This window comes from Phascolarctos cinereus, unplaced genomic scaffold, assembly GCF_003287225.1.
Source record: "Phascolarctos cinereus isolate Bilbo 61053 unplaced genomic scaffold, phaCin_HiC Scaffold_1;HRSCAF=81, whole genome shotgun sequence".
Taxonomy (NCBI): Eukaryota; Metazoa; Chordata; class Mammalia; order Diprotodontia; family Phascolarctidae; genus Phascolarctos; species Phascolarctos cinereus.
Genome location: NW_027555514.1, coordinates 65,090,312 through 65,109,234, shown reverse-complemented (window position 1 = coordinate 65,109,234; position 18,923 = coordinate 65,090,312). Strand labels below are relative to the sequence as shown.

General features: G+C 35.8%; 1 protein-coding gene across 1 annotated transcript in view; it reads right to left on the bottom strand.

The window, feature by feature from the left end:
• The window catches only part of RAB18 (RAB18, member RAS oncogene family), a 62,753-nt gene that overhangs the window by 23,167 nt on the left and 20,663 nt on the right, over positions 1 to 18,923 (bottom strand). The window contains exon 3 of the mRNA XM_020990315.2: positions 7,863 to 7,924. Within this exon, the coding sequence (XP_020845974.1) occupies positions 7,863 to 7,924 (62 nt within the window). The remainder of the gene's footprint in view (positions 1 to 7,862; positions 7,925 to 18,923) is intronic.

Genomic DNA, 18,923 nt, shown 5'->3' with positions numbered 1-18,923 from the left:
AAATAAAGTACTATTTACAAAAGAAAAATACATAATTCTCCTAAAACACACACGCACACACGAAAATATCCACTTTCTCAACAATCAATTTTTAAAAGACTATATTAAAATAGTAAGTTTTAAGAAAATGGTAGTTACTAACATTTAATGTAAAACCGGGTCTATGGAGTGTATAAATGCTCAAACACTGAATGAGGTATTTTTTTAAGTATCTGTCATAGCTAATGAGACAGGGATCAAAGGATCATCTACTAAGAGTTGTAAAGGACTTCAGAAGTTATCTAGACCAGTGCTTCTTAAACTGTGGGTTGCAACCCCATATGGGGTCAATGTAACTGAATATGGGGTTGTGAAAAATTTGGCAACAGTAAAAGGTTTCTAACGTGCAACAACCAAAAATTAATTCAAAATCAAATCTGCAACGAATCTGAGGTGTATCTGGCAGTGCTTGCCCATGATGCATCACACGACCTCACTGCAACTCTGGTTCTGAACACAGCACTGACAATTATAAAATCAAAATATCGATCAACTCTGAAAAACGTTGAAGATGCTCTACATCCTGCAGTATCAAATATTCCACCAAGATTTAATTCTTTCAATAAAAGTAAGCAAGTACATCCATCTCATTGGTATGCAAATTTGCTTTCATCTTTAATAAAAGGTAAAATCATATGTATATTAAGGAATTGTTTTAAAATAAATTATGATTTATTATCAGCAAATGTTTGATTTGTATACTTATTTTATATACCCAGGGTCGCATAAAAATTTCTTGGGCAAAAATGGTCGCAAATGGAAAAAGCTTAAGAAGCCCTGATCTAGTCCCTCATTTTACAGATATGGAAACTGAGGCTCAGGAATGTTAAATGACTTGCCTATGGTCTTCCAGGGATTAAATATCAAACGGGATTTGAATCCAGCTTCTCCAATTCCAAAGCCAGTAGCCCCTAGACTATTATTCTACCTTAAATCTTATTACATACAAAGTCAATTAAGAACAAAGATTTTTAACTTGGTAGGTACACAAATAGACTAAGGAAGAGACCTAAAAGTCATCTAAACCAACATTCTAATTCACATGAAGAAACAGACCCAGAAAGGTGAGGTAACTTGCCCAAGGTAAATACGGATAGTGGGCAGCAGAGACAGGATTTGAATTCAGGTCTTTTTTGACTCCAAGTTCATGATTTTTTCCATTACCCTGCCAAAGACAGCTCTTGCTTCATATATTTGGAGCTAAAAGGCCCCTTTCACTAGTAAGGGTGGTCATACTAAAGACAAGATCTGGTTAACCAAGAACAGTGACAGCAGGCAGCTAGAGAAACTCTAGGGTGAGGAACCTCAGTAACAATATTCAGCTTATGTGGATCCATGATCTCAATGTGGGTATTCCCTTCATGATGCAGATCACACACCATTCATAATTGCCCACCCTTGTCCATGTCCTTCCATGATTTATGCAAAGGGGGTCCGCTGAACATGTCAAGGGCCTGCTTCAAGTCCTCTTGACATCACAAGGATAACAATGGGATAGCTTTGTTTCCACATGAACAGCCCCATCAGCATTTTTAGCTTGGATGTTACTTTGACGACTTCTGGGTGATTTTTAATGTCAGTATTTTATTACTCACAGTCACGTAATATCACCAAAATACTGGTTTTCAAAAGATGGGTCATGATTTGAGGGGTAGAAAATTAAGGTCATTAAAAGAGATTGGCAATTTCTCAAAGACAATCCAGGTCACTAGCTTCTTTCTGTTTAATTTTGTGCCCAACTCACAATAAATTGTCTTAGAGCTGGAGGGGTCATAAGTCATCAGTCCAACCTCTTCTTTTTCCAGATAAGGAAATTGAGGTTGAGCAAAGTGAAGGGAAATGTTCAGGATAGCACATCCATGAAAAGGCAGAGCCAGGATTCAGATGTCAGTCTGCTGACTCCAAATCCATGGGCTGTGAGGGTATATGAAAGCTAAGTTTGAGGCTGCAATAGCAACCTGGTCCACAGCATATCTTAAAATATTTTTTCCCTATACTCAGCCATGGATCATGTAATTAAATAAAAATTGTAAATATTAGATCAAAGCTAAACTTAGTTTTGCTAAATGATTCTGCATAATATGGCTCTCATTCAGGAATTAAGTGATGTACATTACATATCAATCAATAACACTACTCAACTTATAAGTATCATAGATGACTTGGTATCAGGAAGGCGCCTGAGATAAAGATCATATATATGAGACCTATGCCTATCTAAGATATACATACACTGATGGATGACCTCTTATGGGTTAGCCATGAAACAACATGTCAAAGAAAGTCTGACATGCACACATAGTCACTTCGTTGGAGGCAATGCCTAGCTCTATCAAGTTAAATTTTTTTTTAAGGTAAAACATAAACAGACTGGGATCTTATATGTTCTAATACTTGCAGTCAATTTTATAGAACGAAACGACTTTTAAAGGTGTAAGCCACTGGATTTTTAAAAAAAAAAGTTTTATGCTTTAAAATAAGTACCATGTGATCCTGTATCCTCTACATCTTTTAAGTCAATCATAAAATAAAGACTGGTCTATCATGGAATACCACTTGCAAAGTCCCTTCTGTTCCCTGTTAATACTTTCATCAAAGACGCACTTAATGTAGATGCAGATGCCACAGAGAACCAGATTAAAAATGTAATTGGGAAATATTTAACAAATACAACACAACATAAATAAGGTTAACAGGTGGTTATATTTTATGTATGTTAGTAGACACATTTTTATTTCCATTGGACATCACTGATGTAGATTATTCTCATAAAAAATTTATATGGATGGCAAAATGGACTTTTGGGTTGGTAGTTACTGATGGAGACAGACAGTTTTTAAATAAAAAATGGTCCAAGATTTTTTTCATACCTTTGGTTTCTCCCTCTCCCTGTGATACCTTAAGAACTGATCTCTTAATGGCCTCAAAACTGTGTCAACCCTACTCGAAATGCATATTTGATCTAGCTCAGCCATTTTCTCCACCTCCACATAAGCACAGTGAGGACTGTGATGTTAAGAGTCCAAATATGGTCGTTCCAATGTTCTTGATGGTGATCAGTCATAAAAAATGTTTGCAGAGTTTTCTCACCTTTTTATCTGTTGTCCCCTTCAAATTTTTTCCTTAAATGCCATTGGGTGATTTTGCTTAATTAAAGCCAAACCTAACCCATCCTGTTTGCTAAATAAGAGAAAATATTGTAATTGCTTGCTTTTGTATGGCCCTGCGAGATATTGAGATAACAGAGGAGCTCCCAAATTTTCTGAGACTCGCTATGTAATTAAGCAGAGTTATCCCAGTGTTATCTGACAATTCTTTTACTTAGAACTTTCTTCTTGTATTTAAATTCAACAAATTTTAAATAAAAAGATCTGAGGATAAGATATTATGAGTACAAAGGACCTTAAAAATCATTGTCCAACCTATTTTATAGACAAAAAAACTGAAATCCAAAGAAACTCAGTGACTTGACCAAAGGCACAAAATGCATACACAGCATAAATGAACTGTGCTGTTTAACTCCAAATCCAGTCATATAATACACAAAAGTTTAGAACGTAATATCCCAAAGAGATAAGGGAATCAAAGACCTACTGGTTGCTGCTTGTTAAATGAATTTTTTAAAATAAAATTTTATTAATATCTTTGGTTTTTATATAATCTACATTTCCCACTAAATCCCTCTCCTCTTCCTTCCCAGAGGGTGCATGTCTTATAATTTAAAAAAAAAAGTTTAAAAATAAAGAACACTGGTTCAGTAAAACAAACCAACACACTGAAAAAGTTGAGTGGAGATGCGTTTTCATCTTTAGTTTTTTTTAGATTTCTTAAAAAAGAAATTCCTGAAATATGGGAGTTCAGAAGGGAAAAAATATTAAAGTTGTCTGGCAAAGATAACTAATCCCAAGGACAGGGATAAATAAATGAAGGGGGATTAGGAGTGGGTAAGGGGAAGAAAGACAATCATCCAGGTATCACTCTCATCCTGGGAAGTTCAGGCCTTCCAAAAACCAGCAGATAGATTGGGGGTGATAGATTAACAATTAAAATAAAGGCTCTGGAGAAGGAGCCATCTCAGGAAGAACTTATTTATAAAGGCCAAGAATTATCACAATATGGCTATTCTGTATTGCCAGAGAGAATCTTACAAGTTCTGATTATCTTCTACTGGAGGACACTCATGAAGCGAGGTTGGTTCCCTAACACTAATAATATAATGATTCCATGAAAAACTGAGATTCTTGACTCCCTGGGACTACCTAGAAGTACAATGGAATCCCCAAAGAACCCATGGAAATAAGGAGGCCTTCAATCTATCTTCTAGATCAAAAATGATTCATGCATTTCTTTTCTGGTACCATTTAAGAGCAGCTACACAAGACTTGTTCCAGCACCCTAGAGCAGCTTGCTTTTTACCAGGCAATCATATTACTAGGTCCTCTTGCTATGACAGTAACATGAGGGATTCTAATTAGGATCATAGTAAATGACAATCTATACTCTACAATAAAAGAGAAAGAAACTAAATCAAGAAAGGCATTTGGCGGAGTCTCTCTTACCCTCCCTTATTAACCACTGAAAGCCCAGAAAATATCACCCCAGGAAAAACCCTGGAACAGCTGAACCAGAAGAAAGATAGGGTGTAGCAGTCCAGTAGTCCAGGTAGCTTGAGGGATTAACTGGAAAGGCCCCCCTTACCCTGTAACAGAATGGGAGGCATCCCAAGGAAGCTAGTAGAAAGCACCACCTCAGCATACCAGGAGGAGATCCTGAAGCCCAGGCGGTAGAGCAGGCAAACATCAATACCCGGACCCCCAAGTGCCTCATTGATGGCAGGAGAACTGCTGGAAACCAGCACAGAAAACCACCAGGTTCCTCAGCATTCTACAGCCACCAGCTCTCCCAGTGCCCCAGCAAAACTAAGTGAATCAGCACTCCAAGGGGCCCCAGGCAGATAAACACCCTACAACATCCATCTAAAAGGAGCTGAAGAAAGCAAAAGGAAGGAAAGGCCTGGGTGAGCAACAAATCTCCAGGAACCACACTACCCAATGACACCCCTAGAGTTCCAGTGTTGCTGATTCCAGACCAACATCAGGTAAGCTGCCAGAATCCTACAGCCTCCAGCTGCCAGTACTGGAGGCCCCAGCACACAAAGCCATCAACCAGGCCCTAGGCTCCCATCACAAGAAGCTTGGGTCAGTGCCCTCTGCTCCCCAGCAGGAGAGCCCAATCTCTTTAAAGGCCAGGAAATAAGCAAACACCATGAGCAAAAAGAAACATACAATAGATTCTTATTATGGGAAGATTGAAGATCAAGGCAGAAATTCTGAGGACAACATTGTCAACAAACCTACCCTCTGGAACCTCAAAAGGGAATGTGAACTGGTCTAAAGCCCAAAAAGCCTTCTTAGAAGAGCTCAAGAAGGATTTTAAAATTCAAATAAGAGAGGTAGAAGAAAAAATGGGAAAAGAAATGAGAGGTATGCAAGAGAGAGTCAATAGCTTGGAAAAGGAAGGACAAAAATTAACTATAGAAAACAAGTCCTTAAAAATTATAATTGGCTAACTGGAAAAAAAGTACACTGAAGAAAACAAGTCCCTAAAAAATACAATTGGCCAAATGAGGAAGGAGGTATAAAATCTAATAGAAGAAAACAATTTGTTAAAAATTAGAATTGAGGAAATAGAAGCTAATGACTCTATGAGAGAGCAAGAATCAGTCAAACAAAAACAAAAGAATGAAAAAATAGATGAAAATGTAAAATATCTCACTGGTAAATCAACTGACCTGGAAAATCGATCCGAGACGATTTAAAAATTATTGGTCTACCTGAAAATCACAATGAAAAAAGAGCCTGGACAGTATCTTTCAGGAAATCATTAAGGAAAACTGCCCTGAGGTCCTAGAACCAGAGGGTAAAACAGCCATAGAAAGAATCCACTTATCACCTCCTGAAAGAGATCCCAAATTGAAAATGCCAAGGAATATAGTAGCCAAATTCCAAAATTACCAGGTCAAAGAGAAAATACTGCAAGCAGCCAGAAAGAAACAATTTAAATATCATGGAACCACAGTCAGGATTACACAGGACCTTACATTAAAAGACCGTCAGACGTGGAATACGATATAACATAAGGCAAAGGAGCTTGGATTAGAACCAAGGATCAACTACCCAGCGAAAATCAACATGACCTTTCAGGGGAGGAGATGGATATTCAATGAAATAGGAGACTTCTATACCTTCCTGATAAAAATACCAGAGCTCAACAGAAAATCTGGTCTTCAAATACAAGGCTCAAAAGAGACATAAAAAAAGGTAAATGGGACAGAAAGAAACATGTTATTAACAAGGGCAAACTGTTTACATCCCTACAAGGGAAGATGACACTTATAAGTCTTGAGAACTGTACTGTTATTACACCATGTTAAAGGGATATACATAAAGGGGGTGGGTATAAATTGACATTGATGTAATGATGAAAAAAATCTAATCAAGTGGGTTAAATGGATCCAAGTAAGTGGATTAATCTGATCTAACTGAGAAAATGTACTGAGAAAAAAGGAAAGGAGGAGGCACACAAGGGTAAATTACAACACAGGAAAAGGCACAAAAACCTATTACGGCAGAGGGGAAAAAAGGAGAGAGATGAGCATTGTTTGAATCTTACTCTCATCAATTTGGCTCAAGAAGGGAATAACATAATCAGTTAGACATAGAAATCTAAAATGCCCTATAGGCAGTAGGAGGAAAAAGGAGAAAGAAAGGGGAAGGGGCTAATAGAAGGGAGGTAGGACTGAGGGAGGTGGTGGTCAAAAGTAAAACAGTGAGGAGGGAAAAGGAGAAAGGTGAAAGAAAAGCATGGGGGGCAGGGGGAAGGATGGAGAGAAAGACACAGATAGTAATCATAATTGTGAATGTATGTGATATATGAATATAATGGGATACTATTGTGCTATAAGAAATGATGAACAGGCAGACTTCAGATAAACTTGGAAAGACTTGTATGGCTGATGCTGAGCAGAACCAGGAGAATGTTGTACACAGTTAACAGCCACATTGAGTGATATTGACTTTGACTGACTTAACCCCTCTCAACAATTCAAGGATCTAAGACATCTCCAAAAGCCTCATGATGGAAAATGCTATCCACATCCAAAGAAAGAACTATGGAGTTTGAATGCAGATCGAAGCACACTATTTGCTATTTTTTTTCTTCTGTTGTGTTTTGTTTCATCTTTCTGGTGGTTCCTCCTGTTAGTTCTAATTCTTACAACATCACTAATGTGAAAATATGTTTAATAGGAATGTACATGTATATTCTATATTAAATGGAGAGCAGTCTTGGGGAAGGAGGTGGAGAGGGGAAGAAAAATTTAAAACTCAAAAGCTTATGTAAGTGATTGTTGATAATTCAAAATAAATTAATAAAACATTTTGAAAAAAAAAAGAAAGGCATTTGGCAAATCACCAGACTTTACAAATAGAACATTAAAATAAATTCCAATTTGATATCCAGTGTGCCACTACATTTCTTCCTATCAAGTGCCTTCCGTATTAATTCATACTGAATGCTTTTCAATACTTGAGAAACTCAAGTTGAAAATATTTGATTTCTTTTACATTTCTAAGTCTATCCTTCCCCAAAGGTCCTAATAACTTTGAGATCAAGTATTTCTTACATTTTTTAAACTGGTAACAAAGTACAATATCTAAAACGTAATCAAAATCTATCTTTTAGAACACTGCATACATCTTTATTAGATTCCCATACATTTACGCTTTATAGACAGGATTTTATTAAGCATATACAAAACTTACCCATATTGCAAGCTTAGCTTTATTTCCATCAACTGATATAGTCTTCACCTTAAAGTCAACACCTGGAAAAGATAACATTTAATTAAGCCTACAGTAGTCAATCAATTTTAAAATCAACTACACAGGCATATATATAAAACTCCCAAAACAGAATTTTTAAAAAGTCGTATGCCCAAATGTGCAAAATAGCTTGGAGATAAGAGGGAAAGCATGGTGTGGTGGAAAGAATTCTAGATGTGGAGTGAAGGACTTTGGCTTGATGCAGAGAAAACTGAGCAGACCCAGGAAAACTATTTATACAATAACAACAACACCGTAAAGGACAAAAGACTCTGAAAGACTTTAGACCTCTAATCAATGCAACATCCAGTCATGACCTTGATGAAGCATGCTGCCCAATGTCTTACAGAAGAGTTAAGGACTCAAGGTGCAGAATGAGACAGTTTCTGGACACGGTAAATGTGTGAACTTGTCTGCTTAAGTAAACCTCTTACAAGGACTATGTTTTCTCATTGTATTGGGGATAGGGAGAACTACTAATAAATTGCCCAATAAGCGGAAGGAGAGGAGAGAGATGGCCATTGAATGTTTTTTTTAAATAGACAGGAGAATAAAAATTCAGAAAGAAACACAGATGAGCTAGACATCTTTGAAAACATGTTGAATTTATTATATACTTTTCTTTTAAAGCAAGTTTTTTTTTAAAGAAAGCCACTCATGATTTTGTGTATAATCCTTTTTTCAATTCTACAGCATATATGGAAATGTCCTTTTTACTGATGTTCCTTAAATTCAGAATAAAAATATAAAATCTGGAGAAAAAAAGAAAATCTGAAGTAAAAAAAAATGCACAAAAGAAAACAAGGTCAGAGTTAAACGAAGACACAAAGGACAAGTTTAGAATGAATATGCTAGATTTACTATATACTTTTAAAAACATAAACTTTCTAATATAGATCCACAGCTGAATATACAATTATTTTTCTGTTTTCCTTTGTATATAGAAATCTTCATGTTGTTCATATTTGCCAGCACAATACCAAAATAAGACAAGTTGGGCTGGAAGCCAGCAGTACCACTAACACTTCCCACCTGAATGATCTCAGGCACCATCACTTGCCTTCTCTGGGGCCTTGGTGTCCTCATTTGTAAAATAAAATGACTGAAGAAGACAACCTCTAAAAGTTCCTTCTAGTTCTAAATCTATGACTGTGATGTATCCAAAAGGCTTTTATTAGATTTGTAGAGATACAACATTTTAAAGGATAGTCACTAAAGTACAGGAGTTTGTGGTTTCTTGCTATCATCATGTAGGATGAGAAGCCAAAAACTTACTGACCTTAAGCCTCTTGTCTATTTTTTTTAAATCCCTCTTTAACTTTATGATATCTGCCTTTGCCCCACGCTCTGCCCCCCACCTGATCTTGTACTACAAAAGACAGAGTCTAATATAATGGATAGCCCTAACATTATAGGGAGAAGTCTAAGAGCTGTTCTTTAGATCAGAGAACTTTTAAAAAGCAGATATTCTAGTTCCAGACTACTTCTCATTCCCGCCAACAGTCAACTCAGCCCTGACCTGCAACTGTTGTGGCACATTAAAATTCATACTTAAATTATCCTTTTTTACTATCAGCTTCTCTTTTGACCTGTACTCATTATTTTGAGCACAACACAAAATTTGACAGAACCTCATTATAGATATCCTTTTATTATTAGAAAGTCACTTGATATACAATTTGAAATTACTAGATATGAGTAGAGAAGAGTTAATAGTTTCGTGTTAAAATTCCTAAGAATCTTAGAGTCTATGAGGATCACAAAATTTTACGTGAAGCTCTTCTCAAAGCTAATTTACAAAAAAGGGGGCAAGCTCTTCATAAGCAGTCACATAAGGTTTTGCTACAGCTACTCAACAATCTCTCCCTTTCCAGGAAAAGAGGCTGAAATATGCCATTTGGCTCAAATGAATGGTAAGTGCCCAAACCTCTTTCATGAATATCAAAAATGTGTGTAGCTTACGCCAGGTGGCCAGAGTGAAAACATTAGCACACAAAGCTTGGAAAGAAAACTTTCAAAAGATTTTATTAGTTTGTCAGAATCCATTTAGAACAATCTCAGCTAAGAAAAATGTATGCTTACACAGCACCTGTCACTAGTATGGAAATAAATAAAACTCTTCAGGATAATCAGGGGGAAGATTTTGCATACAAATTAGGTATTAGTCAAAATTAAGCCAAGCCCTTCTCCACACATGCTAAAGAATGACTTGTTTTGCTTTTTTTTTTCTTTTAAACTTTTGGTGGTAAAGATTATGAATTACTTGACTTGGAAGAACCAAGTATACAATAGCTTAGAGGACACTAGTTAGAGAATCACTGAAGTAAATCACTCACTCCCCTAGGTATCCATAAGATTTCAATTTTTTCTATTATTAAGTAATCAAATTAAACTCCTCAGCAAGTTAACAGAAAAAAATAACATATGAATGAAAGAATATGTAATTGTAATTCCAAAAATACTAAAAAAAAAAGTTAATAGCTTAAACTACAGCAAATTAGAAAAACATTGTCAATTTAATATTTTCCTGAACAAATGAAAATATTTAACTTGAAATATGCTTGTTTATTTATCAGAGTATTATCAAGTCAGAACATGTATTTACTGCTACTGATTATCACGCATGTTAATCTTTCACAAATTCAAACTTAAAAATACAAAGTTAAACGTATATTCATATGCCACAAACACTAATTCTAAAAATAATTTTAAGGGAACTGCTTATTACTGTGAGAACTGGGTGCCCTACAGAAGAACGTCTCTCTCAAAGCAAAAAAACAGCCACACAGTGGAAGCAGTTGACATCTTGTTAATTACAAACTCCTCCTCGGCAATATAGCAGGTAAGAGCAGAATTAAGCAGCCTCTAACATTAAATAACCATTACTTAAAGAGTCACAAAAAAACTGTAATTCAACTCAAAAAGACTGTAATTCCCTGAAAAGTATGTTATATAGAGATATGTCTGCTCAAGACAGTCAACAATTACATGTGCTGCAGATGTAAAGGCAGACTTACTAAGAAAAAAAAGGGTGTCTAAACAGGGCAGAAAAAAAACTATCTAAAAATAAAAAGGATCTGAAGAAACAAAGAAAAATAATAGACAATGTAACAAGGTGACAAATGGAATGAATAAACTGCAGAGATGAAGAAAATAGATATACAACTGTGATATATTTTATTTTCATATCCCCTACATTTCCTAGTCCCTTCCCAATTCTCTCAGAGTTTTTATTCTTGATAACCTCATTTCATGAGATGTAAGGAGTTTTAGCAGCAGATTAAAATTAGTAGTGCCACGGGTATCAGAAAGACTGAGAAAAGAGCCACAAAAAGTAAAATAGAGAATAAAAGAGATTTTGGATAAGCAGCCTCATTTATTTAAACTATAACTATCATCTGTTTGGAAAAATATCTATATACCTTCTTAACATTTCACCACTACTAAAATTTTTCTAGGGGACAGCTAGGTGGCGCAGTGGATAAAGCACCGGCCCTGAAGTCAGTAGTATCTGAGTTCAAATCCAGTCTCAGACCAAACATTTGACTCGTACTAGCTGTGTGACCCTGGGCAAGTCACTTAACCCCAACTGACTTTAAAAAAAAATTTCTAGCATTTAAGGGGGGAAAAAAAGGTATTATAAATGTTCCTCCACCAAATCATATTTGGATGCCTCACTGCAGTAAGGTGATGCTCCCAGATGCACTATGGCCAAAAAAAAAAACAAAACAAACCTCAAGCTCTGACAAGTCTAGAAAGGTCTTGAATACAGTGACAGACTTCGTATCTCCCATCTCAGAACCATAACAGAAAAAGAGACCCATTACCAGACTGGCTGAAAGGTAATGAATTTTTCAGCCACTATTACTTCTGAGGATCTTTTAACCAAGTTGTGAAGCAACCTGCATCTGTATCAGTGGAGGGGAATCCCCACACAAATGAAATCACAGGTTGTGGAACTAGTTAAATAAGCAAAGCTTCAATAAATAATCACTATCCTCAAGTAAGATTTTCAAATAGACAGCTTTCTTAAAATGAGACCACTCTACTAAGAAATACAGTTACCAAATACAGTACAAAATTAATAAAATTTTTTGACTCACAGCTTATCCTTGACCACCTTAAAAAGCTTCTGGAAAGATACCACTAATTTGTGGCTTTTCTAAGAATAGAACAAAGTCTCAATTTTGCATAGTCTCCAAAAATCCAACACTAATAATAAAGAACCAGTATTAAGTCAAAAGATAATTAACAACCACTGCAAGTTCCTGTGTAAATGACCTCTCATTCATAAGTATTATCAAAAACAAAATAAAATGATATGCAGTCCCAAACTGAAATTATCTTCCAAATTAATTTAATAACCAAAGGACAGAGATTATTAAATATAAACAGATAATTTCAATTACAGGAAACAAAACTTTTTCACAAAAAATCAGTACAATAAAGATAAGAGGGGAAAAGAGGCAGGGGGAGTATTTACCTCATATCTCTCTGCTAAGGCTCTGATATCTAAGATATATAAGAAATCAGTACAAATATGTAAGATCAAGAGCCATTTCCCAATGGATATGTTACTGAAAAATATGAAAATTCTTTTAAGTTCTTTTAGAAATTGCAAAATTACAACAACCACATCACTAATAAGAAAATGGAAATGAAAACCACTGAGTTTTCTACTTACACTCAGGCAAAAAAAAAAAAAGATGGGAGGGAAGAAAGGCAAATGAATACACTGTTGTTGGAACTGAACTGGTCCAACCAATCTGGAAAGCAATTTAGAATTTAGGTAAAAAAAATTTGCAAAACTTTTTGATCCAGAGATTTTTTGACTAGGCACACCTACTTAAGGAAGACAAAAGCAAAAAGATGCCACATAAACCAAACTACTCACAGGAGCACTTTTATAGTGTCAAAGAAATGGAAAAAAGGAAATACCCATCCAACGAGGCAGATGTATATAAGATGTTACCATTCAGGGAAGCATGAGAAGCCTTGTGAGGAACCTAGATGACACAGTGGATTAAACAGATGGATACAGAAAAACCTGGGTTCAAATTGCATCTCAGAAACTTACTAGTTGTAGCACTGGGTAAATCACTTAAAACTCTCTGTCTTGACAACCCTACTTCTAAAATGGGGACAATAAGAGATCTACCTTTCAGGCCTGCTGTGAGGATCAAATGAGGAAACATATGTAAAGCACCATATAAATGTGATTACTGTTATAAAAATTGACAAAACAATGTACACCTAAACACTGTGTAATTATAATAACCAAGTTTAACTCTAGAGAAGAGTTAAGAACATGCACCTTCTTCCTTTCACTGCAAAGATAGGAAGCTATGAGCATGGAATATTGTATATACGATAGGATATAATCGATGTGATTAACAGTTTTGCTTAGCTGCTTTATTTTGTTATAACAGATAGTTCTTTGGATAAAATAAGAGGTATATTTGGAAATGCAAATGGCCAGGTGAGAAGCAAAAAATTCTAGCTTTCACAGATAATCCAGCAAGGATTTAAAAAAAAAAAAGACCTGTAAATGTTTTTTTTTCCTTCAAAATTCCAAGAAAAAACTGCATTAACTATATCATACTATGCCAGTTTAGGTCCACAAAAAGAGACAGCCAGAAATCTCCAGGCACTATGGAAAAAAGGGTCAGCCAAAAAAGCCTGGCCTAGAAAGGCAGTACACAGAAGTCTTCTAGTATGTGAGCCAGGGTCCTAGAAGCTAGGGAATCCTACACCTTGAAGCTGTGTTTTCTGACTGCAACTAGGCTTGGACAGACATAGCAACAGTCAGGGAACATCTTTGATAAGACTGCCCCCTAAAGAACTGGTACAGAAAACACACCAATCTCTCCTCCATACCCCACCACATTGGTTCACATAGACCATCTGGTGCAGCTCACTTACTACTTAGCTCCCAAGGTCCTTCAAGAATACAGTGCCCATTATCCAGATACTAAATATACAGATCAGTACCAAAGAAGATCTCATCGTTCCTCCCAGAACTACAGAGTCTGATTCAAAGTTCAAATTCAGAAAGTAAAGCTGGATATATGAGTAAACAGAAAAAAATATCAGTGATAAAGAAGTATTATAGAGGCAGGGATGCTCAAGAAACAAATCCAGAAGAATTCTTGTCACTAAAAGCAAATACTCAAAGATATTCACAGATATATCACAAGCTATGCTGAAATTTCTTAGGAAAAATGAAATAAGAGTTTTAAAACGATCATATAAATTAAATGAGAGCTCTAGAGGAAAGCATCAGAAAGGAAACTTGAGAACTAGAGGAAAGAACAGAAAGAAGAATAATCAAGTTAGTATAGAAAGTGTAAAACTTTACTCAATTAATAATCTTCTTGAAAATTAGACTGGACAAGGGAGATCAATGACTTCATAAAACAAGAAATACTAGAACAAGGTCAAAACACGGGGAAAAAAAGTCAGAAAATGTAAGATATATCCTATTGAAATCAACTGGAAAAAAAAAACAGGTCAAGGCAGACAGAATTTCAGTATCATCAATCTACCTGAAAACTTTGATCATTAAAAACAAAAAAAAAAACCACCCAAACACATTTCAAGAAATCACTGATGAAAAACTCCCCAGCTCTATTTAGAACCAGGTTGGCAAAGTGAAATTGGAAAGAATCCACTCATCACCTTCTGAAAGAAATACTCAAAGGAAAAGTGTTCTGAGGAACAATGAAGCCAAAATCCAGAGCTTCCAAGTCAAAGAAGAAAACGAACAGAAAAAAAGAGTTCAAATACAAAGAAACCATAAACAGGATCACAAAAGCCCTGGAAACTACCATTATAAAAGACAGAGGAGCTTGGAATATGATATTCCAGGAGGCAAAAGATAAAGACTTTTAACTAATAACTTATCTAGCAAAGCTGAGTATAATCTTATAGAAGAAATACAGACCTTTAATAAAATAGAGGACTTCCAAGTATTTCTGATGAAGAAACCTGAGTAAATAGATATTCTGAAGTGCAAATACAGAGAGAAACACAGAAGTAAATAATTATAGGAAGAGACCATATAATGGAGTGTTTATATTTTAATGGGTGGAGAAAATACAAGTGTCCCCTAAGAATCCAAATATTCTTGATGGGAGCAGTTTCATTATGTTTTGATGATCTTAAGAGAAAAAAGTAAAGGAAAGGAAAAAGGAAAACACTAAGGAAGAAAGAGAGAGGAAAGGAAAGAAATAAGTATTTTATGTTACCAGGCACTGTGCTAAATCCTTTACAAATATTATTTTATTTTATCTTCATGACAACCCTGAGAAATATGTTTTATTATTATACCCATTTTACAGTTAAGGAAAGTGAGGTAAACAGAGTTATAAGTGAGATAGTAAGTGTCTGAAACTAGATTTGAATTCAAGTCTTCCGGACACCACGCCCAGTCTTCCATCCACTGCCCCAACAAGTCACTTCACAGAGGAAGGGTAGAACTTCCTATCTCATGTAATCTGAATGTGTGAAGATTAAACAAACACGGAGGAGAGATTGGGCTACACATAAATTTCCTCTTAGAAGGGTAGAATGTGAAGGAGGGAAGAAAAGGAAAGAAAGAACAAGTACCTGTGATCAGAGACTAGATGAGGTTAAGAGAAGAGGAATGGTGGAACAGAATAACTGCAGCAAATACAGATCATTAGCACTGAAAACACACATGCACGCATGCGCGCATGTGCGCGCGCGCGCGCACACACACACACACACACAAACCCCATCCTGACACCCCCTTTTGTCTCTGTAAAACTGGAGTGGGAACCAAAGAGAGGGAAAAGTGTAACCGGGCAGGATGGATAGATAGGCATGGTGGTACACACATTTATAATCCCCAGCAATTGAGGAGGCTACGGTTGGCAGATGTCTTAACCTCAAAATTTCTGATCTGCAGGAGGCTAGGCTGAACAAATATTCACACTAAGTTTGGTACAAATATGGTAAGTCTTAAGGCGCAAGGAGACACCATTCTGCTTGATGAGGGGCAAACTGGAGAACGTATCAGTAGTGAGATAAGCCGTAGCACCAGCATTTCCAGCTTAGGAAGGATATAGAGAATCAGTCTTAAAAAAAAAAAAGACAGGGTGAAAGGAAATATAGAATTAACAACCCTAACTATAAATATGAATAGGATGAATGCACCCATAAAACAGAGTAAGGTAGAAAAATGGACTAGAAAACAGAATCCACAATATGTAATTAATAGGAAACATACTTAAAGCTGATGATTCACACAAAATCAAAATGAAGGACTGGAGCAAAATTTATTATGATTTAAATAAATTACTATCCCTGCTTTTTTTTTTAAAAAATCACTGTCTCAGACAAGACTACAATAAAAATAGATAGCATTTATATAGTGCTTTAAGGTTTATATTTGTTAACTCATTTAGTCTTCACAACAATCCTGAGAAATAGATGCCATTATTATCTTCATTTTACAGACAAGACAACTAAGGCACAGAGAGATTAAGGGACTTATCAAGAGTTACACAGCTAGTACATGTCTGAAGAATGATTCAAATTCAGGTCTTCCTGACTCCAAATCCCATACTCTATCTACTGTGCCACCTAGCTACCTCTGCCAATGAAACTATAATAGTTGAGGAATCTCAATGTATTCCTCTCAGTCTAACAAAAAGATAAAAAAAGAAAGGACCTAAAAAAGAATTTTAGGAATTAGACATGACATCAGATCTACCATGATCATTAAACAGGAACATAAAGGCATATACATAATTCTCAGCTATTCATGTCAATTTTCCAAAAACTGATCAAGACTAGAATATAAGTCTCAAAACAAATTCAAAAAAGGAAAAGTATGTAATAGTAAAAAAAGACATCAACAAAATTATTTTTAAAATGTGGGTTGCTGTTTAGAACTTAAAATATACTCTTCAAAAGAAACAGTGCCATAAATCAGTGTCAAACTCAAATGGTAATGGATAACTTCTAGCTGCCTACTGATTTTAAAAAACATAAATTAGCATCTATTTGTATTGTATTTTTATTTATTTTGTCAAAAACTAAAATCCTTTCCAATGCCTCACTGCAGTGTGAGAGTAACCACAGGTTCCTGAACATCAGTAGTAGAGAGTAGGCTTGATGGGAGAGAGGATCCCTATACCAAGCTGAAAAGTGAATATTGCTGTATAGCGCTTGACCAAAGACCAGCCAGCTAAGCTCAACAGCAAGGTAACAAATTTTTCAGCCACAAAGGAAATAAGCCCATACATATGTCAACTCTTAAGTCACAAAGGAGTTGCAATCTGTGGTGGTGGAGTACCAACACTGATAAAAATCACAGACCCTTAAAATAATAACTGTGCCAGCCTTAATAGGGCCCTGGGGCAAAAACCCTACAAGAGGAAAGAAAGTTTTCTATCTCTTTTCTTTTGTACATTTCTTCTGCACATTTTTCTTTTGTGTATCTAGGAAACTCCATAATGCATGAAGTGTCAGGCCTGGAATCAGAAGACAGAATTCAAATCTGATTTCCTAACTGTGTGACACTGGGCAAATCACAACTTCCAATTGCCCTGGTTTCCTCCTCTGCAAAACAGTAATAATAGTAACTACCTCCCAGGGCTGTCATGAGTGTTAAATGAGATGATAATTGTAAAACGCTTAGCACAAGTACCTGGCACATATAGTTAAGCGCAACATAAATGTTTGCTGTTGTTCAGTCGTATCCAACTCTTCATAACCACAGTTGGGGTTTTCTTGGCAAAGATACTGGAGTGGTTTGCCATTTCCTTTTCCAGTTCATTTTAGAGATGAGGAAACTGACGAAAACAGAGTTAAGTAACTTGCCCAGAATCACACAGCTAGTGAGTGTGTGAAGCCAAATTTGAACCCAGGAATATGAGTCGTCCTGACTCCAGGCCTAGCACTCTATGCACCATGGCACCACCTAACTGCTGTAATATAAATGTTAACTATTAGCTAGTATTTTCTTTTCTTTCATGTTTAAAAATCCCCATTAAAAAGTTTTTTAAAAGATAGCATGGGGGTCAGTATTTACATTCTTATTTGTCTTTGGGGAGTAATAATTAGGTCAGAGGTATTTTGTTTTGATACCTTTGGTATGTTCCCCTCTTTCAGAAAATCTTGAGAATCGATACATGAATCTCCTACATGAATACTTGGTCTAGACAAGCTATTTTTCCTACATGTACTGAGGATATCCTTGGTGAAGGTATATCAAAATCATTCAGGATTTCTGAAAGGTTTAACAGAGACAACTTGGGTATAACCAACATTGTGGAAATTATTTGGCCCAAGTTAGAGAGATGCCCTACAAAGAATGTACTTGTATTTATAGATGAAACAGTTATCTTGTTTTCAAACCCCAGAACATTATTACAGAGCCTTCACGATCAGGCAACAGAGTTAAACCTAACTATTCACACATGGCTACACCATCTCTATGGCTTATCCATTTTTCAGCATATTTATCTTAGACAAATGCTAAAAATACACAATAAGCTAAATCCAGATTTAACAGAGGGAAGCAAGTGGAACTACTTTTGGCAAACTGTCAAGTTCTTTTAATGATCCCAAACTCTCTGAAACAACTACTTGTCTTATTAATACCAATGGTGTTGGTTCTGGTGGCAATATAAGGCTGCAAGTCATAGAATACCACAGACTCTAAAAAATTAAATCTGAAGATTTTCAAAAGGCAATGACAGGGCAAAAATATGTGTGCACATTTTTGGACTGTCTACTACTCAAAACTGATCCTTCCAATAGCATAATCAAAAATTAAGTAAAAGATATCAAATACTTCACTTGAAAGAGTATATGTAAAGCATCTTGCAAAACTTAAAATGCTATGCAAATGTCAGTTGTTACTATAAACAAATTCCAAAACATAAAATTATTTTACTAAAGAGCTAAAAAGAAAATCATGTTGCTGGGGCAGCTGGGATAAGCTCCAGCCTTGAAGTCAGAAGGACCTGA